Source organism: Lichenostomus cassidix, chromosome 12, assembly GCF_008360975.1.
Source record: "Lichenostomus cassidix isolate B80296 chromosome 12, HeHo_3.0, whole genome shotgun sequence".
Taxonomy (NCBI): domain Eukaryota; kingdom Metazoa; phylum Chordata; class Aves; order Passeriformes; family Meliphagidae; genus Lichenostomus; species Lichenostomus cassidix.
This window is the reverse complement of record NC_139493.1, coordinates 20360139-20381386: the sequence shown is the minus strand read 5'-3', so window position 1 is coordinate 20381386 and position 21248 is coordinate 20360139. Positions and strand designations below refer to the sequence as shown.

The 21248-nt window shown below is 46.2% G+C and overlaps 1 protein-coding gene across 3 annotated transcripts in view; it reads left to right on the top strand.

Annotated features, from left to right (window-relative positions):
* Nucleotides 1-6543: 6543 nt before the first annotated feature.
* The window catches only part of SUSD3 (sushi domain containing 3), a 32734-nt gene continuing 18029 nt past the window's right edge, over nucleotides 6544-21248 (top strand). The window contains exon 1 of one of the 3 annotated variants that reach the window (XM_085073172.1): nucleotides 6544-6823. In XM_085073172.1, the coding sequence (XP_084929298.1) occupies nucleotides 6739-6823 (85 nt within the window). In that variant the 5' untranslated portion in view covers nucleotides 6544-6738. Of the gene's footprint in view, nucleotides 6824-18012; nucleotides 18100-21248 lie in introns of those variants that run through there. The other 2 variants (XM_085073171.1, XM_085073173.1) reach the window with 2 other exon arrangements.

The following is a 21248-nucleotide window of genomic DNA, read 5'->3' as shown; positions in this document are numbered from 1 at the left end:
GGCTATTATAGAAAACTGCCTGCAAAAAGCTGATGCATAAAGCACTGCTGTACTTTACACACAGCAATAAACTGAGCAAGAAGATCCACTCAACTTCCTCAAGCCACCAGCAAATGTGAAGCTTGCACTTTCACAAGTTGCTGATGTCTTTCTTCATAACTTTTCTCAGAAATATATTTTCTTCATTGCTGTACCCATTAAAAATGAGCACCTGAGGTTTCACAGAGACTCAAGGTACAAAGACTGAGGGGATGCAATGAAGTAAAACGTACTAATTACCGGAGGGAAGTCAGCAGGGGTTGCAGCGCTGCCAGCTCACACAATATGTTTTGGATGACTGTTGACTCCGGGGTTTAGTTTGTGGTGGGAAAATAAAATTAACATAAATATTCTAATAAATACTTTCCTTGCCTGTGAAATCAGATTGACAAGTCCTGTGGGGGAAAATTACTCCTTTAATGAGCCTTTCTGAAGATGATGAGTGCTGAGCTTGTTCTGGCTGGTATGAATTTGGGAAGTATATATGAATTTTGGGAAGTATATTGTGTCTCTCCTGGATACTTTTTATTTTCAAGACAGAAAACAGGACATAGAAGTGTGCATTTATTTTTGGTTTTAACAAAATAAGTACATTCAGGAGTACATTTAATGCCTTTGCTTAGAATCAATCTTAGTGGAACAAGTCATGCATGGGTAAGAAGTACAAGCTCCAACTCAAAAGCAGTTGGAACCTAAGCCCATGCTGACTCCAATATTTTTCACTAATACGTAATAGGAATGAACTTTGCCCATCTTCTTGGGAATAATTAATAATTATCACTTGAAACTCAGTTTTTTGGGGGAACCTGTCAGCATTCTCCTCTTTATATGATCTAAAACAGGCCATCTCACTTCAGCTGATAACATTATAAGCCTTAATAAAGCCTTAATAAACCCTATCTGTGGCATCAAACCCTGTTTGTCTTATAATTTCTCCATCTTTAACTCTCTATATTTGTTCATATTATCTCATCCCTGAGGCTAGATTTTCAGCTGTGATGGAGAAGAACTTGGAATTGGGGGAAATGAAGAAATTCAAGCTCAGTTCTGAATATTGAGTACAAGGTGCAGTTGAGGACAATCATTGTGATTACTTCTTCCTCTTTTTTTGAAGTCCACAAGGAAGAATGGAAATTAATAGAATTGATTTCTAAGAAATTAATCCCCTCCACACCATGAATTCTACTTCTTGGGAACTGGTAGATTCCCCAGTGTGGGACACTTCTAATATTTGTTCGGACAGGGTGCTGGGCCATCATGTCTAGACCATGCTTTTGCCAAGAAAATCTGGACCAGATGATCCTGAGGTCCCTTCCAACTTGGTGTTCTATGATTCCATAAAGCCAGGAACTGTGCTGCAGGAAGCTGCCTCTGTCTTAAACTGGCACCACTCTGATCTTCCCAGCAGATCTGCTTTCCAAGAGCTCCAGGTCTTAAGTAGAGAGGAAAATCCCACACCCACATAAAGAAACCAAGCAACATTGTGACTGTGGGCTCCCTACCTAACACAACAAATGCTTAGATCAAATTTGTTTCCAACCCATTCTGGGCAGATCTGTTTATCTCAACGATTCAAACCCCACCTTGGGTGCCAAATAAGGCTTTTGTGGTTTAGAGGCAGTATTCTCCAATTTAGTGCTCCCACTGACACTCTCCAAACCAAACTGCTGCTTGCTCACTCTCCCTCTCCTCTCCCTCCTGTGGCTAGAGAGAATTGGAGGCACAAAAGGTAAAGATCATGGGATGAGAGAGAGGAATAATTTACTGGAAACAGCAATGAGATAAGAAAACAAACAGAAACAGTAACAATAACAGAACTGTACAAGAGAGAAAGGGTGATTCACAGGCAAAATGCTCACCAACCCAACCTAAGTGCAGCCACACCACCCTGACTGCTTCCTCTGGCTCAGAACTGGCATTACCCAATTTTCTCCCTCAGCCATGTTTTCTCAACTGGAAGAAACCCCTTATCTACAGAAGAGACTCTCTTCACCCTGTCCCCAGTAATGACATGAGGTGGTACAGAATAATCTCTGGGTGCTGGCCATTTCTGGCTACTGCAAAAATTAACCCTGTCCTGGCCAGAACAGGGCAGCTGGACATCAGCAGGCCTGAGGCAGCTTTGCAGCATGCTCTCACACATTTCTAGGAGGGCCCAAGGCTGTCAGACCCACACTGTGATGCAGCTTGCATGTTTTTAATGTAGGGGTTTGCATGTTTTTACCATTCATTTTGTTTTCTTATTCCTATAATCAGCACGAACAATTTACATGAGGAAACAGAATTATCAGTATTTGCTTTCCATTACAATGCTAAGAAATGAAGTTGGAGAAGGAAGTGTGACATATACCAGATTACCACAGGCACCACATCCCAAACCAAACATGAATTTGCAAGGCCATGTCTGCTTAACTGGAACCATGCTGATTAGCCCCAAACAATGCTGGAGGAGATAGCTTGCGTGAGTGTTCACAGCAACATTTTATCTTGAAGACACAAATGGTTGTTCTCAGAATGTTTGTTTTTCCAACCTACTGACAAACAGTATGTGTATTGATGCCACTTGGCCTGTCACACTGTATTTATTCATTTCTATAACAGAAGGAACAAAAATGTTTCCTCTTCAAATTAGCTTAGCATTTTCATTTTCAGACTCTGATGTAGCTGTGTGCTGGTGTGTTTTTCTAAACCTTAACATTGGACTGCATTTAATAGTAATACCAGAAAATAGCTCCTGAGCTATGGCCCCCACGCTGAATCCACTACCTCCCTACTTGAAAGAAAGAAAAACGCACTAGAGTTTGCAGCACGCAAGCAGGTCACTTGTTATCAGCCATAAGCCATCTTTGCATGAGCACTGCAGAGCTCTGTGCCACTGATAGCTATGAGGAGTACCTGGAGGAGCCAAAATGGAGCTAGGTGTGGGCATACAGTGTGTCCTTGTCAGAAAGGACTCCCCAGGTCCCTGCATGCAGTATTTCTCAGTACAGGACCAGGTTGGTTTCTTCCATACTGAGGAGTTCCCCAGCATCACTCCCCTCTGCTGAGAGAAGCAGTCCCTTATTCCTACATCTGTCATAGAATCACAGAATGGTTTGGGTTGTCAGTAACCTTAAAGCCCATCTCGTTCCACCCCCTGCCTTTAGTGCTGTGTCCAGTTCTGGGCCCCTCAATTTAGAAAAGATGTTGAGATGCTAGATGCATGTCCAGAGAAGGTCAACAAGGCTGGCAAAGGGTCTAGAACACAACTCCTGTGAGGAGCGGTTGAGGGAGCTAGGGTTGTTTATCCTGCAGAAAAGGAGGCTCAGGGATGACCATATCACTCTCTCCAACTCCCTGACAGGAGGGTACAGCCAGGTTGAGGTCAGTCTCTTGTCCCAGGCAACCAACAAGAGGACAAGAGGACACAGTCTTAAGCTGCCCCAGGGGAAGTTGAGGCTGAACATTAGGAAAAAATTCTTCACAGAAAGAGTGATTGGGAACTGGGATGGGTTGCCCAGGGAGGTGGTGGAGTCACCATCCCTGGAGATGTTAAGAAAAGACTGAATGTGGCACTTAGTGCCATAGTCTAGTTGAAAAGGTGGCGTTAGGTCACAGGTTTGACTCAGTGATCTCAAAGGTCTTTTTCAACCTAGTTAATTCTGTGATTCTGTGGGTGAAACCTACAGCTGGGATGGAAGGAAGAGGAAAAGCCAGGGGTTAGAGTGAAGTTACTTCCCTGAGGCAGCAGCACACCACTGATCCAGCAACCTGGGGGATGGGAACAGCTCCAACAACCCAACAGATCATTTCATGTAACTTCTAAGGGTCACGTTTTTTTTTTTCAGGGATCTAACTGCTGAGCTTTTAGCGACCACACCTATACATATGTGATCTGATTAAACAGAAACTAAAGCAGAGAGCTACTATTCTCCTTTTCAAGAGTTACTGAACGAGCAACAGGGTCTCTCTGAGGCTCTTAGCAGTGTAGGCAAACCCAAGAGTCAGTGCCTTGGGGCTGAGGAACTGATGCTCAGCTAAGCCAGGCTCACCTCCTGGGGCTCAGGGAAGAAGGGGATGGCAGCAGGGCTGGCCAGGAGAGGAGAAAACTTGCAGTTTGCTGCTGCTGGAGGGTTGGAAAGCTGCCATCACTGGGCTGGGACTTGGGAGCATGTCCCTGCTTGTGGCCAGGCAAGCCTTGCAGTCACCCAGGCAGCTTTGCTGGGGACTGTTGCTTCAGCAGTCTTGTGCCCTTGGCATGCCTGGAGCAAGAACTAATAACCAGGATTAAAAGAAAGGCAGTGCCTTAGGGCAGCTTAGTGAAATCCAATGGTTAAACAATCCCTAAGCAAAAGCAGCGTCTGGCTGAGGCTGCATTGCTTCCCCTGATGCTGAAGGTGAAACCAGTGGCCTTAAAAATGATGAACATCTCCATGCTGCAGCCCAGCAAAATGTTTTTTAGATGCTCTCCCAGGTCTCTTCCTTTCCCTATCACCTTTTTCTCGTGTGTTTGGTTCCACTATACCAATCTGATATTTTTTATTAAATTCAAAGCATATTTGCATGGAATAGGTGGCTTTAAAGGCAAAATCATGTCACTGCCATTGATGATGGCAGATGACTGCACCTTACTTGGACAAAATCCCATTTTATGATAGCTGTATTTTAAGTAAGGGATGTAGACTTTGTGACAATGGAATTGGCCATTTTCTCCATTAAATGTATCAGCAAGACTTCACTGATGGCAAGCACTGAGGCCCTACAGCTTCCCCATGAAAGCACTCACCTGCAGCAGGGAGTGCTGTGACCTTCTCAGGGGTCACAGCCAGAACCAGGGCTGCCTGTGGTGCTCCAGGAGATGTGGATCAAAACCACTGCTGTTGGTTTATACCTTCATTTACAAAGCAAATCTGAATGCTGCCATGAGGCGAGTATAATTCAGGTGCTGCTGCTTAACTTGCTTCTGTGAGTGCCTGTAAGGAAAGATTTGACTCGCAACAGAGTTGTGTTCAACTTGAATTGTATAATAGCAAGCTGCAGGGGTAGTGGCTTACAGAAAAAACTACTTCTCTGTCTTTGGTATTCCTCTGGCTTCACAGACATGAAGAACTTGACTGCAGGAGCTATAGTTCTTTGTTGACTTTAATTAGATTGATGAATATTTGGCATTACCAGAAAAACAAACCTAATTCATAAGCTGCAGCATTTTCAAAAATGCTGGGGTTTTGCTACAATGTGACCAAGCATTGCTTTTAGAATGTGGTTTAGTTGTAGAGCTGGAAATAGCAGTCCTTTATATCTGCAATATTCCTGAGACCTTCCTGCCAGATAAGCTCACAGAAAAGAGTGCTATGGCCATCAGCACAGTGAGCTGCATCACCATTACGTGTGGGCATGATTCTGCTCCATTTGATGGTTCCAGAAGAGCCTCAAGAGATTTTTCAGTCTGATTAGGTTTGGTGCATCTTGGAATTTCATCTCTCTAATCTGCTCCTGCGGACTATTTTTCCCTTCTAATTCCATGTGAAAAAATAATGAGAGTAAAAAAGTGGAGAGAGCATTAATAGCCACAGTGCTTGGTTTGGGCCCCAGACCATGCGCTCAGCACCAACATACAGAGCTTCTTCAGCAGAGCCAGTTGCTTCTCCTTTTGGTTTCCACAGACATACGGTGCAGACCATTACAGCTCTTTTCTGGATCCACTGCCAGTGTCAGCAAACCAAGGATCTCAATAAACCCTGCTGAGATCCAGACTCACCGTGGTAATGCTGCCAGAGCAGTAAGTGGCAGGGGGTGACATGGCCAGTATGTGACAAGCACAAAATGACACACGCAGTGTGTGCAAGGTGCTTGGATTTCACTGAGTAGCCCATGCGTGTTGGTGTCTGCCACTGAGCTCTGGGCAGGATGATGGATCTGGGAACTATCCGGTGGATTTAGCTGCAGACCGCAGTGAAAACAAACGCAACTTTGTAGACCATTAACTGGATAAATGCGAGAGATTCAGCTCCTGGAATATAACCGCATGAAGAGCAGTAGACTGTGTTTGCAAGACCAGACAGGGGGGTACCTGAGGCTCTGTAGGCTGTGTGCACCAGCCCGGCTGCATCGTGGACTGAAAGCAGGCAGTAGAGGACAGGCAGCGGGCGGGCGGCAGGCAGGAGACAGCGGGGAGCAGGCACGAGGCAAGAGGCAGGGCAGGCAAGCAGGAGCAGGCAGGGCGAGCTGCAGGCAGCGAGGGGCAGGCAGGGCGAGCTGCAGGCAGGGCGAGCTGCAGGCAGGGCGAGCACACACGGCAGGCAGATGGCAGGGCAAGAAGGGCGGGCAGCGGGGGACAGGCAGCCCCGGCCCGGCGCCGCAGGCGGTGCCGCATCTCCGCCTGGCCGCTCGAGGGGCGCGGCGTGGGCCGGAGAAGGACCGGGCCGAACCCCAGGGTGTCAGGGCCCGGTGCTACCCGGTGCCCCCAGGCTCTGACGCTGGCCCAGCTGCGCCGGCCCCGAATGGCCCCTCCTCTCCCTCCGCTGCCCCTCCTCCCCCGTCCCGTGGGTGTCGCGGAGGGGCCGCGGGGCGGGCGCCCGGCGAGGGCTGGCGCGGCCGCGGCGGCGCTCCCGCGGGACGCACCGTGCCGTGCTGCTCCCCCAGGTGCGCCCCGGCGGAGGGCGGGCGGCTGCACCTGCCGGGCGGTTCGGCGGGCTCGGCGCGGCGGCGCTCGGCGGAGCCATGCCTGCAGCTACGGCGCCCGGACTGGACGCGCCGCGTACCCCCGCGCTCGGGCGGGACAGCGGCGGCCGCCGCGGATACACAGGTACGAGAGTGGTCTCACATCGTTCCTCGCACAAGTTCCCTCCTGGGTCGCGCCGGAGGAGAGGGAGGATACCAGCGGGGATAGCGCCAGACCCCGGTCAGGGTGCAGGATCCCTCCCGCGTAGGGATGGGGGGTGACCGGAGCAGGCTGCGGTACCCGCCGACAGAGGTGTTGTACGTGCCCCAGGAAGGGGCGCGAGAGATCCAACCCGGGCTGCGTTACCCTCCCACTCGGCTCCGGACTCCCGCACAGGGCAGGGGCCTTTCCCATTCCACTCTATGCCGCCTCCGGCCGGTCCCTGCAGCCGCGGAGCGCGGAGGGGACAATGGTCCGCACCCTGAAGTTCTCGGGCTCACAGTGCCTCGGGGGGGGTGTCTTGGAGCCGCCCCGGGCACTGGGTGGTGCCGGCGACCCTGGGACAGCTCTGCCGAAGCTGCACTCGGGCGGCCGAGCGGCGCCAGTCCTCGGCTGCGGGTCAGGCGAAGGGCCGTGCATCCCCAGGGCTGCACAAAGCAGCCCCTCTCCGGTGCCTCCGAGCGGGTCACAGGGGGAGCTGCTGGAGCCTCGGGGGTGGGGGGGAAATGCTCCCAGAGAGGAGGCGTTGCGGCTCAATGATGTGAGTTCGGGGTTCACTTGCTGGGGTGGCCGCGGGCGCTGGGGACGAATGCATGGGTGCAGAGGGAAGTGTCTGGCAAGGATGGAAGGTGCTGGTTCTCAGAGACATCGTTCCTGGGCACATGTCACTGGGCTGGGAAAGAAATGAAGATAACAGTGTTTTAACGGAATATGGTAATACATTGAGGGGTGGAATGAGAAACCGTCACAGCTTTTTGCTTCTTTACCTTTCTCTTCCCTAGTGTTTTGTTACTCAATTTGATTGCATAGACCATACATCCCTTCAAAATCTCTTTGGCATAAGTGGGTCCAATAATCTGGGGATAATGCAAGGTGACAGAGGGTCTGGCCCTTAACTGGTGGGACATGTCCACTGCACAGGGCTGTGGTGTTGGTGGGTGTCTGGGCCTGGAGGAAGCAGGGCCATGCTCTGGATCTGTTGGCCTGGACAGCAGGAGATGCTTGTTCCCAGCCAGAGCCATCTCTGGATTCCAGGAGCAAGGTGAGATGGAAGGATGCTGGAGCTTGGTGCAGCTGCAGTGGCCTGCTGCTTGCCGGGGTTTCTTCCTTTGTACTGCAGATCACAGAGCAGATGGGCCTTTCCCTAGCTTCAGTGCAAGCAGGGCTGAGTGCTCCTGAAATCCAGGGACGTTCTTCTCATGTGCACCCTGTGCTCTCATATCCTTGTGATTTAATCAGCTTGTGAAGTTCTAACAGCCTTTATTAATGACCTGATTTTGTTGTGCCTATAGAAAATGGCAAATGTATTTGGGCTGCTAGTATAGCAATGTTTTAAATTGTATCCTCTGAATCTGCTTAACTGTTTAATTTGAATTTAATGGAGCAATTAATTTGAAAATGTGAAAAAGTTCTGGGAAACCTGTTTAAAGAATTAACTCAAACCTGGGTGCAGACCCTGTTGCTCTAGCCTGATAGTGTTGCTAATTATTGACTTTCCTCTTTTTTAAAATAATGTATATTTGGCTACTTTTATATGTTGTGTCAAAGTCTTATGGGGCTGGGTTTGCCCACACTGAAAGGAGTTTCGGAAAGGGCATGTCCTGTGTTACACACAGCCTTTCTGATTTTGTATAGGTTAATCTTACTCTTTATAGATCTATGGCAAAACTGCTAGAAATACTGATCTGCCAAAAAAATCTGGTGCTCAAATTAGAAATCCACCCTCAGTTAATCCCGTGGATGTATATAGACCTGGCTCCTCTCAGCCATGTCTCCAGCCAGAACAACAAAGATCATTTTTTCCAAACCAGCTACACTAAAACTATGGAGCAGAAGTTCTCAGTAAGGTGCTTAACTGGAACACACTGGGTCAGGGGTTGGCTGTGCTGCACAGAGCTGCTGCACTGGCTGTAGGACCAGCAGTGATACTTGAGCACACAGGGCTTTGCCAGATCTTACCTGGGTGTCTGCTCTCTCATCCTCTCTCAGCTACTTCATGGAGATTCGCCATGGTGTGATTGCACCTTCAGGAGCACCCGTTTGGAGCTACGAATGTATTGAGTCAGGTGGATGTACTGCTGGTAGCCCTAAGCAGTTTAGATAGCTAAAATGATGGCTACTTGTATAATTGTAAAATAAACTATTGCTCAGGATGCTTCATTTAAACACAGCCATGTTATTTATACATCAGTGTTTGCTGCCAACTGCTGTACAGTATTTATGCAGTATCTTTCATTGCAAAGGTCATCATTATTGATGACTTTTTTCATGCTGAGTGCCCCCTTACATTATTTCAGACTGTGAGTGATAGGGTGATAATAAAGACTTGCACAGATAAACCGCCTCACATGTTCCTTTTTAGAGGATGAAAAAAATGTGGCAGGATTTCCATTTGAATTAACTGGAGAATGAGAGAGAAATTAAAGGAAGTTCCTTAGTACAGCCTTGATGCCTGTCTTAGAGGGTCTTAGAGCTTCCTGAGACACAGGTGTGACATTCAAACACCCTCTGCTTTTCCTGGTCTTGCCTTCTTTTGAAGGACTGGTGTCTCCTTCTGACAGGAGCAGGAAGAATGATCCCAGCCTGTATTTGGGGAGGGTCAGCAGCATGCTTCCCAGAGGAGCTGTGGGAACCTGGCTTACCCTGAGGGAAGGTCAGCAAATGGGCAGGGCAGGAGTATGGGGCAGGGGAAGAGCATAACAAATGTCTGGAAGCTGAGAAGCCTTCAGCAATTCAGCGCCTATTACACTGTAAAGTTTTGCAGCTGCTGTTACGTGTTCCGCACTGTACAGTGGTTGTTTTGCTGTCACAGCAGCATTACAGCATTACTGCCTTGCTGTGGTAGTGTGCTATGGAGACTCATCGAGCAGCGAATGCCAGGCTTAGTAAATTCTCTAGAAAAGCCTCTGAGATTCTGACAGGCTTGTGTCAGTGGTGACCTGAGCACTCTCCTGCCCTGTGGGAATCACCATGGAGCAGTATGCTGTTGTCAGCCCGTGCCACTGAGGTACTGGTGCCTCTAAAACTGCTGAGATGATACCGGGGGCTTTTGGGTGAAATAGGAAAAAGAGGAAGGAGCAACAAAGACGTATCATTATTTTTAGTCTTCATGTTGCTGAAGTGGGAGGCTCTGGCCCTCTGGTTATCCAGGGTGGTACCTTGTTTTTGCTGTGATTCCTCTCTCATTCCTCAATACCCTCATATAGCTCTTTCAGACCAGGCAGCACATACTTCTGTAAACACAGAGATGCATCTACAAATATATCAGTGCAGCCACAGACAAAGGGAGAATAAATGCAGGGCATGGCAGAAACACTCATTATGACAGGTTATAAATTTGTAGGTCTCGCTGCTGGGCTGTAGTCTGTAGTTGTGGTTCTGCCTCATCCCTCCACTTTCCAGACCAGGGAAGGGGAGAGGTTTCATGAGGTGGGAAGTGCTGCAGGCTGCAGTGAATGCTTCATTCAGACCTAGTTGTGGAAGGAATTATCTAGCAGACACCACTGAAGGAAAGGGACAAGGTCTCTGGCTGAGGATAGATAAAAGTTGCAATTTGCTGGAGGATAGAAGAGGGATCACCATGTATAGGCTTGGTTGTACCCTGCATATTGGTAGCCATGGTGGGTTGCAGGTACCAGGATGGATGTATCTTTGGTGTGACTTAAGCTGTCTGTTCTTTTGTTGTGAGCATCTCTATTTTTCTGAAGTGAGTTTCCTTGGCAGTGCAGAAACTGAAACCTTGTTACAAAGAACTGACAGTTGCTCTTCCAGGACAGCAAAAGCAAAGTTGTTCTTCAAAGTCAGGAGCATTGCTGCTCTGCAGGAATGGTGCATGGAATTTTATCACCTTGTCCCTGCAATCCTGAGATGCAGTCCAGTTTTTAGGCTGCAGAAGAAAACATGGATCCCAAATTTCCATTTTCACGGGGCAGAAGGTGTTACAACTTGGAGTACATGGGCTTGCAATTTCTTCAGGGTTATTTCTCATTTCTTGTTCTCCCATGAGCTCAAAGTCAAACCTTGTATTAAGTAAAGTAAAAGAAGTGACAGTTGCAGAATGTCAGCTAATTGGCTTTATCTCCTGTACCTGGCAAGGTGTTAATCTGGTGGTTAGGCATTTGCACCAGGCATTGATACTGCTTTGAGGGAAGGATTTTTGTGCTTGTCATTAAAACTCCAGAACAGTACAAAGTAGAGAAGGGAAAGAGTTATTGGGTTTTCTGAGTCCTCCACAGTGCAAGATTGTTCCCTGTTGTATTCTCCATTGCTTCATCCTAGCTACTCTGAAATTTCCTAGACTTCTGAATTTCAGCTAATGAATAAGGTGAACTGAATGCTTTGGACCCAAAACACTGATATTTGAAAAATCACAAGTCAGTCTTCAAACACAGAAGCACCCCAATGACAGCAGTTAACCCAGCATTTCTGGGGTGGTGTGGCGTGGTCCATTTTAAAGAGCCAAACCACTGCCAGTTTTGCTGTTCCCACTGTGGCAGAGCCGGGAGCACTCTTTTTCCTCTGAAAAAGTGGAGGATCCCCAAGCATCTCTGCAACTCTATAGCAAAGAGATTTCTAACTATGCTGTAATTGGCATGATTTTGCTTATTAATCATGATTGCCACAGACTTTTTATGTGCACTGTAGAGTCTTATCTTCAATATCATGATGGGGACAAGCTAACATGTAGGACAATTTTTGGTTTTCATTTAGGCATTTTATTGACATGCTGTCTTTGAAATGCAGCCGCAGATGAGCAAGCATGTTATTCTAAAGAACAGTTTTGACTAGCTCAGTGGATCAGGATTGTCAGAGAGGTGATTTTGCAGTCTGTGTGGACGTCTGCCTCTTGTTTGGTTGCCAGATGAGAAAGAAAGCAGAAGTTGCAGAATGAGCAACTGCTCCCCAAAATAAATCAGTTCCTGTGTCTGTTGAGGGTCTCAGGGATGGGGTTGAGCTGGTGCCTGGGCTACAAATGACCCTTTGCAGCAGAGTGAGGTCCCTGTGGCCCAGCAGCATCTTTAGGGGGGTCTGTAGCTGCCTGGGGAGGCAGCACTCGCAGCTGTCTCAGCCCAAATTGGAGTGGTGGTGGCTGGTAGAAACACTGGGGAAAGGGATGGGTTAACTGCTTGCCTTTCCTCCAACAGACCTGGAAGAGACGATTCCATTATTATTTTTGGGATGAAATAAAGCCAGACACAATGCTGCTCATGTGTTCCACACACTCCCAAACAGAGGAGCTTTGACTGCGAATGGATTTGAGGAGAGGTGAAAATGGGGACAGAAGTCGAGTAGGGTGAAGGGATGGTGCACAAAATTCCCTGAGTGCATGCATGGGCGGGGAACAGTGTGTGGGGGGATGATTTGGGCTGTGGGGGCTTAGAGAGGTACAAAGGGCAAATTTTGGGTTTTGATTTTTCCTGTTCAGAAGAACAGAACATTGTGCCTTCATGTAAAAGCAGAATTACACCCAGGAAGGTTTCTGCTTACAGCCACAGTTATTTCCCAGATCTTTGCTAGTTGATTGGGTCAAAAGAGGCATCTGGACTGGACACAGGGCTTCTGCTTTGCTCTTAAATGTGGTGCTCCATGAAGGCAGGAGCAATTTTGCACAGGCAAGAGAGCTCTGGTGTTTGGCCCATTATTGTTAATACCTGCAGAAATTTAGATTAGGACTAAGGTTTTCATTCATTTTAATCTGTTTGCCCAGAAGCTGAATTCTCAGGTGTAGCTCTGAGTTTCCTAGCCATGTGCAAAGGAAGTGGAGGGCAAGGGGCTGCCATCCTCTGCTCTGCTCTGTCGAGCTACCTGTCACCTGTGCATAACTCACCTGCAATCATTGACTTTTTTAATGAGAAAAAGTAAACACAATACACTGGTTCTTTGTCTTTATACTGGCATTCCAGTCAATTTTCCTGCCATCTTGCACCAGTTCCTGAGTCCAGGGAGGTCAAAAGCAGATGTGCTTATTGACCCATGCTGTTAATCATTGCTGTGCTGGAGTGGTTGCTGGCAGGATGCTGCGTGGCTCTCATGCCATGCAGTTTGCAGGTTGCTCTGGTGTCTGTGGCCAGGCTTCTGGCTGCACGTCCCTCTGGGTGAAGCCCAGAAATAGGAAAGCCAAACCCTTCAGGAAAATAACCAACCAGGAGAGAAGAAAAATAAAAAGTGATAAAGCCACAGAGAAGGGTTTTAAATCTGGCTGTTTTCTTAGCTCATGAATTACTTTTATCACCAAAATAAAAGACATACTATTGCTAACTTTTTTCAGACTGGTGTCTAAATCAATTTTTCACAGAAATCCTTGCTGACAGTCGTGGATGCCAGGTCACAGCTCTGTGGTGTGCATTTCACAGCTTAACACAGCAAACCAAGGACAGGGGCAGCTTCAGATTGCTCTTGGGAAGGAAGAAGGACTTAGAGAACCCAAAGTGGGCCAACCCAGGGGGTGGAATGCAGGTAAGGTTTGTAGCATTCAGGCTGGTTTGGCTTAAAAGGGCAGTTGGAAATTCCCCATGAAAACTAACAGATCTGTATTCCATCATCTGTTTTAAAACAGGAAAGTGGTTTCAAAGAGAAACCACTTGAATAGTTGAATAGTTTCTATATTCTTTACAAATCAGTTCTTTTTGGAAATGCAGTTCCTACATTTTGAGCTTTTGGGGGAAAAATGAGTATATAACCATCAAGGAGCACACAGGTCTGGTTCACCTAAAATTTCATTATAGGGATGGATTTTTTTAATGACTGAAGTGGTTTTTTGTCTGGACCCTTTTGCTTGAGAATTTTTTTTGTCAAAGTAGGTCAGTGCAATGTGTCCCCACCAGTGGGGATTTCTGCCATCTAGAGAGGTTGTGCCCAGTCTGGCAAGTGTCGTGCATAAGCAAGGGGCCACCAGCCATATCACCTGGGCACATCTGCTCTTATCAGCCATGTTCAGTACCCCCACATGTGCATATCGCTGTGCACAAGCCAGATCAAAGAGTTGCTGCAGGCAGATAACCCAGAGCCAGGCAAGGCAAATATGCAGCCAGGCTGAGCTCTGTGTCCTGCGGCACCCAGGGCTATGGAGGAGAGTGGGAGCGTGTTGAAGGTGGACAGTGGACACCCAGTGATGCTGCAGGAGGCTTCCCATAGGGCAGCACACAACCTCTGCCCTGTCCAGTAGTCTGGTGGGGCATCCTTCATCCTTCCTTTATTCATGGCTCCTAACAGACATGTACTTTCCCTATGGAAATACATATGGGGTTTCTTTTTGCTTCTCCAGTGGCTGGCTTTCCAGCAGAGAGCTGGAATTTGATCCTGCCTATTGAAAATCATATTAAAAGGCTGATGTTCCTGGGACATCATATTCAGACTCAGGTTTCCATCTAGTGTGTTCAGATAATTATTTTCTGTCCTTTACCCTTGAATTCATGAGGTTCTTAGCACTGCCCAGCTCTCCAGCTTATCCATGCAGCCCAGTGAGGGTCCCCAGAAGCACTAGTGATTTATATATTGAACCTGGAGATCCAGCGCTTAATAAACAATATTACATTTGGTTTCTCTCTATTTTAGTTTCTTTGTTTGCAAGAAGCAGTAAAATTTTGTTCAGTTTATCAAAGATCTATTAAAATGTCTGATTTTGATGACAAAACCACAATAATTATCATGGGAAGCAAGAAAGTGATGGATTCATTAGTAGATGGCTTTCAGGTTAAATACAAATTGATTCACTTAGGTGTTGTAAAAGATTGTCTGCTATAAAGAGAAAAAGCTGAAGGGTTTTGCAGAGATCCTTAAGGTGCTAAAAACCATTCTGTAGATGGAAAGCCACAGAGCTGAAGCTTTTTTGACAGCAAGCCCTTTTCTGGGCCCTTTGATAGGATGGATGCAGGTGAGGTGTTGTACTAGAGCTGGCTGGACAAGGTGCATCAGACATTTTTCTTCTTTCTTCTTTCTTCCCTGTCTTAAAGGGAACAAAAGCAAGAAGGTGGATTCTGTCAGAGCACCCCTTTCAGACAAAATGCTGGTTTTTCAATTCATGTTCCTACATGCAAGTACCTGGAGCCTTCTCCAGATCCCAGATGTTCCCAGAAGCATCTCTGTGTGAAGGGAGAATGCTGAAATCAGCTTGTTCCTGAAAGCAATTGTTTGTTCCCTTTCACAATGAGCTTCTGTATGAGCATGGAGAATGGCTTGGCTCAAGACAGACTGTGAGTAAAACTCATCTGCTTTCCTCTTGATACCTGATACATGTTAGCAAGGTGCTAAATTATGGAAGTACAGAATGGTTTAGGTTGGAAAGGACCTTAAAACTCATTTTCCACCCTCCTGCCGTGGGCAGGGACACTTTCCACTAGCCCAGGTTGCTCCAAGCCCCATCCAACCTGGTCTTGGACACTTCCAGGGATGTAGGGCAGCCACAGCTGCTCTGGGAAACTGTGTCAGGGTCTCTCCACCCTCACAGTAAATTGCCACGGGGACAATAGTGAGTTGGATGTTGAAAACTGTAATTCCCAAAGTCATTGGCTTTCTTTAGCATATTTGTTTAACTTTTGTTGTGATTGTTTTCTTGCAGTTATTGTGATGATGGAAAATATTTTGAGCATTGGTCCAAGATTGTCTTATCTTCACTGTGGAAAAGGGAAACTTTAAACATTTCTGATCATCACAATTTCAATTAAAAATATACAGGGTCTGGCTCATGGATCACTTTGCATCCTCTGCAGAAATGTTATAATTGCTTGCACAAAGTTTAATGAATGAGAGATTATCCATGAGTACTGGGGGAAAATAATGGTGAAAGTTGAAACTGTAAACATACAGACTTCACTGGGCCAATGAAGGACACCAGCAAGGATGTACTCACCAAAACCTATCTGAGGAGAGAGGGGCCTTGTGACAGAGGGAAAGTGCAGGGATGTTCCTAGTCTTTGTTATTCCCTGGAGAGAAGGAAAATGATATTGAAACATTTCTGACCTGTAAATTTAAAATTTAGAGTTGAGCTGATGGATTTGTTTGCCTTGCTTTGTGTTTCTCATGTCCCTGATTCTGCTTGGCTCTCACTAGAGAAGGGGTGACAGATCCTGGGGTAATACTTGTATCTTGCTTTGAATTTGAGCGTCTCAGAGGCTGTGGATGTAGAGATACATGGGGGAGGCTGAGGACCATCTGTAGAAGACTGTGGTACTGTGTAACCAGCTACTTCTGTTCTTCTAGTGAATATGAGTGCTGATTATGCAGGAAGCAGTGCTAGCAGGTTTTGGAGGCAAGCAGATCCAGGGCTTATTCCTGACTGCCTTGTGGGCATAGCAGCTGGGGCTTGGCTCTCAGGAGATGGTGGCATCCTCCTGAGATGGCCTGTGGGTCATCTGTGGGACTCAAGGTCTCGGCTGAGACTAAAGCAAGTGAAAAGCTCATTTCAAGATACTCCTCTTAACTGTATTCTCTTTAGGATCTTTGTTTTAGAAACCAGGCCACAAACTCTGCTTTGTGCAAATACGTATTTATCATCTGCTTTAGAATGCCAAAAAGGGGAGACCATCAGCACTATTAGCTTCATTCAGTAGATTATCACAAAAGAACTGTTTACATTACTTCCATGGGCCATTTTTAATTGGAAACAGTTTGAAGCATCATTGTGATGTGCTCAGTAGTAGATAGATAGATTTGAGTGAAAAATAATTACTTTTTTTTAATATGGAAGTAACAGTGAAGAGATAAATAGATGAACACTTCTGATTTGCTTTAGGTTTAACAGACCTTTACTTCCTTCAAAAGTCACACTATTACAAACTTTTCAGTGTTTTCCCAATTCTTTTGGTAAACAGACTAATAAAACACAAAAGACCAATAGGTTCTTGCTCTACTGGGGACTCCATAAAGCACTTAATTCTTCATTTAATTCTTATTTTTCATTCAATTGTTGCCATAAGAAGCAAAATACTTTGTCTGTTTCTAGATCCAGAAGTAAAATCTACAGATGAGAATAACCTGACTCTGATGTAAATTGGCAAAATAAACTGATCATGGTGAGGGCAGTATGGTGACTGAAACAGATCCTCTCCTAACATAAAACACATTAATAAGAATCACTTTACACCAATCCTACCTATTATTTATGTTTGAAGTCAAAGTGGGTTGCACATGTTGTGATTGAACCCTTTAGCACTTAGGTGATAGTTAGCTTGGATTTTACAGGGATTAAAGCTGTTTGCATCCCCTACTATTCCAGAGTAGATTTCAGAAGTGTTTAGTACTGGCTCCTAAATCTTGGTCCATCTTGTTCGCCACATGGAGCAACTGAAGAGCCAGGTGGCAATGCTGGAAGAGAGAAAAGAAAAAGCCTCAGTACTGTAAAGGAGATAAACTGAATTTGTGTACATCAGGCTTGGATATAAGATTTTGCAACAGGGTTTCTTTGGGAGATGGAAGGCAAGGATTTGCTGCTAAATGATAATTGTTCCTACCTTAGCAGGCTTGGAAAGGTTTTAAAGGAGGCTTTTCCATCCTTCACCCACCACAGGCAGCCATCAGGAACCATGCAGTGGTCAGAATGTTACTGTGTTTTTCAGCTGGATGTATGGATAGAGATACGAATAACTGCAGCCTGGTATGAAGGGGGTACAGCTGTCCAGACCCTCTGGATTGCACAGGGGCAAGCAGCAGTGCTACTCCACCTTGGCTGTGCTGATGAGTTGGTTTAGTGCCTTTCCCACAACTTCTCTCCTCGCTGGCTTCGCACTAGCTTTGTCCAGGCAGAGGATGAGATTTAGGAGAATCAGGTTCCCACTGAGCCTCCCCCAGCACCCAGCAGCCATTGGGTCTGGGCTTTTGCTCTCTTATCTGAAAAGGCCATGTTGGTGGGTGGTCCTGCCCCCCTCATGTTCCAAAGCTCCTGGCATTTGTCATTGGGCTCTTTCTTTCTTTTCTCTGGCTGCATTTGCTCCCTTGTTCTTTACTTGTGCACTCTTTGCTTCAAGGCAGGAAGAATCCTGGTTTGTGCTGTAGGAGCTGCTGCCCAAGCTGCCTTAGCCAATTTGAAGTTGCAGAAGTGCTCCTGATGGCTCACTTGTCCTGGGACTCCCATGTTGCAGGTCCCATGGTGACCTGCATGAGAGAATGGTGAGGCCCTGGCACAGGGTGCCCAGAGAAGCTGTTGCTGCCCCTGGATCCCTGGCAGTGTCCAAGGCCAGGCTGGATGGGGCTTGAAACAACTTGGGTAAGTGGAAAGTGTCCCTGCCCATGGTAGGGAATGGAATGGAATGGAATGAGTTTTAAGGATCCTTCCAACCCAAACCATTGTGTGATTCCATAAAAGCAACACTGCCCAAAATGTGATGGATGTGGGAGTCTCAGCACCCCTTCGTGCTGCTGAACCCTTGCATGTTGTTAATTACACGGGCTGAAAAATCACTTTCACCCATAAAACAGACCATGGAATAAAATGAAGGAAGTGGGTAGGAGTGAGCCTGAGATATCTGCTATAACAGAGCAGAGAGCTTATTTGAGCATGGATGTGTAAACACAGAAATAAACTCGCTTCAAATACCTTTTTGCTTTCCTTCTCAATTGCATGGAAATTACCTGTTAATGGGAGAACAAGCTTTTCTGAAAAAAGTATTTTTACAAATGTTTAATGGTGGCCTGTGAGAATCATCAGATACTTGGTACCCTCTATCACAATTAAAAAAATAATTTTATCAGTAGAAATCCAGAAAGTTTTATGGGGAATGTTTCCATTTGGAAATGAGACAGGTGCCAGAACCTCATATTAACAAGTTGCATTTCTTTTGTCAGATAACATGCTGTGGCAGATATGTTCCTTAGGTACCTGCAAGTTTCACTCTCTGCAGTTGTCCAGATGTTTCTCTCTGCAGCTCACCCAGGGGAACAGGTGGCTGCCGTTCAGTTCTTGCAGGTCTCCATCAGAATTTGGGGTGTGAAGCTCCCGGAGCTGTGGTGGCCAAGCCTGGCCCTGCCACTGAGGTGGTCCTTGCAGTGATGGGTGTGCAGAGGGCTGTGTTTTGGCATATGTGGTTTGTGCCACACCTGAACTTGTAAAGCTTCCCCCAGGGGGGTAACTTCGTAGAGCCACACCTGTGTGTTGGAAGGCAGACAGGTCTGTAAGAGCTTTTCAGCATCTCCACAGCAGCTTCCCGGGGACTGTGGCACAGCTGGGGACCTTGGTCAGTCTCTGCAGCTTCAAGAGCCTGGATCTCCCCCTGCTCTTTTACTGTTCGTTTAGTGTTATATTTAACACTAATTTCTTTAAAAGTCATGCCAGCATCTGGATTTTTTCGTGGGAGGATCAGATCCTGGTAGCCATTTGTTGCTTTTAAAACCCAGCCCTGGCAGGACTCGTGGCCGGCTCTGAAGGGAGCAAAGGCATGGTGGCAAGGAGACCAATGCCAGGACCAGACAGTTTCACTCTAAGCAAGATGCTCTGCTACATCTGCTTTATTTTGTGTTTCACTTCTAGCTTGCTTTTTAATGCAGTGAGCTCTTGCCAGAGCTCTTCTGTGAGATTGCTGTGGATGCTTAATGTCATGTCTGTGATTTCAGGAACACCAATTTCCAAGGTGTACTTCTGTAGGAAAAGAAACTTGCAGGAATAATATTGGTGTGTTTATTTTCTGCAGTGTGGCTAGAACCTGGTGTTCTGTTGCCTTCTGGCATCTAGTTATTCCAGCATATTTTAGTGATATTAAATAGCCAGCAATAAGCAATGCAAAGGGGTGACTTATGTGTGTCTGGGAATAATGAGCTGAAGGCATAGATCACTCTCTTTCTGCACAGATAGCAAGTGGCAGCCTTGATAACATGCCTCCAGGTAATTACTTCTGTAATTTAGATAATTTTGGTAGATACTTATGCAATGTATTTGATTTTTAGTCGCTATTTTGCTGTGGAAGGAGCACAGGAAATGTTTACCAGGCAGGTGTGCCTAGGTTGCTCTCTCATTTCTTTTTTCCTATCAGCAAAACATAAACCCACAGCTTGCTGACAGCAAAACCATATGGTTCGTCTTTTTGACAAATCAATCGTGCAATACAGATAATCCTGGCTGTACATGAGAAGAGGTATTTTGGATTATTTTAATTCTTGCATTATTTATTTTTCACTGCCTGGAAATTATGTATGTGGCTATTTCTGAACCCAGAGGTTGAGGTGAATTAAGAATTTATGGAGGATGCTGTGCTTTAGTGTCTCTACTTTGCGGACGATTATTTGTCATATGCAATAACCTGTTTGTTGTAGCCAGTGCTGTTCCATGCTGCCAGACAGCAGCATCAGATTCAGAGATTTTTGGAACACTGGATATCTTCTCAGTGTGAGGCCAAGCTGAGAAATGTGTTTGTATAAATCAGCTCTTGCTTTATGAGAAGCTACAGAAGTAGCTGCAGAAACTTGAATCATAGAACCATAGAATCACAGGAGGTTTTGGGTTGGAAGGGACCTTAAGGATCATCCAGTTCCACCCCCTGCCATGGACAGGGACACCTTCCACTGTCCCAGGTTGCTCCAAGCCCCAGTGTCCAGCCTGGCCTTGGACACTGCCAGGGATCCAGGGGCAGCCACAGCTTCTCTGGGCACCCTGTGCCAGAGCCTCCCCACCCTCACAGCCAAGAATTTCTTCCCAGTGTCCCATCTAAATATGCCCTTCTCCAGCCATTCCCCCTTGTCCTGTCCCTGCAGACCCTTGTACAAAGTCCCTCTCCAGCTCTCTTGGAACCTCTTTAGGCACTGGAAGGAGCTCTAATGTCTCCCCAGAGCGTTCTCTTTCCCAGACTGAACAATGCCAGTGCTTCCACCCTGTCTCCAGAGCAGAGGGCCTCCAGCTCTCTAATTAGTTTTTCATTTTACAGTTTTTAATTTTTACATTTCTTGGTACCAACAGTTATGCAAACCAAGACCTGAGCATGGCATTTTCTAGCTATTTATAAAAGAAATACAAATAAAAATGTAAATCTAGTCAGCACAAATGTTTGTGTTTTACCAGGCAGCAATGCAGCCTCAAACACCAGGCTCAGTTGAAAACAAAAATAAAAATAAATTGTATTAATAAAAACAATAATACAGTTCTTGCTTGTAGTAGATTTAGTCTGATAAACATGCCTGAGAAATATTTTAAAAAGAAGTCTATATGGAACATCTGCTTATGTAAGTATAAGGATGGAAGCTTGCTTAAACATGATTCTTGGGACATGTAAGGGTAAAATTAACCCAGCAGAGAAGTGAATGCCATGGTTAACTACAAAAACATTACAGATAGCTAATAGTGAAGGGCACTAGAGCTTGCAGGAAAGTTTTCCAAACAAGTTTTGAGAAGACATTTGCTGATGAAAATTAGGGCAATTTTTATCCAGA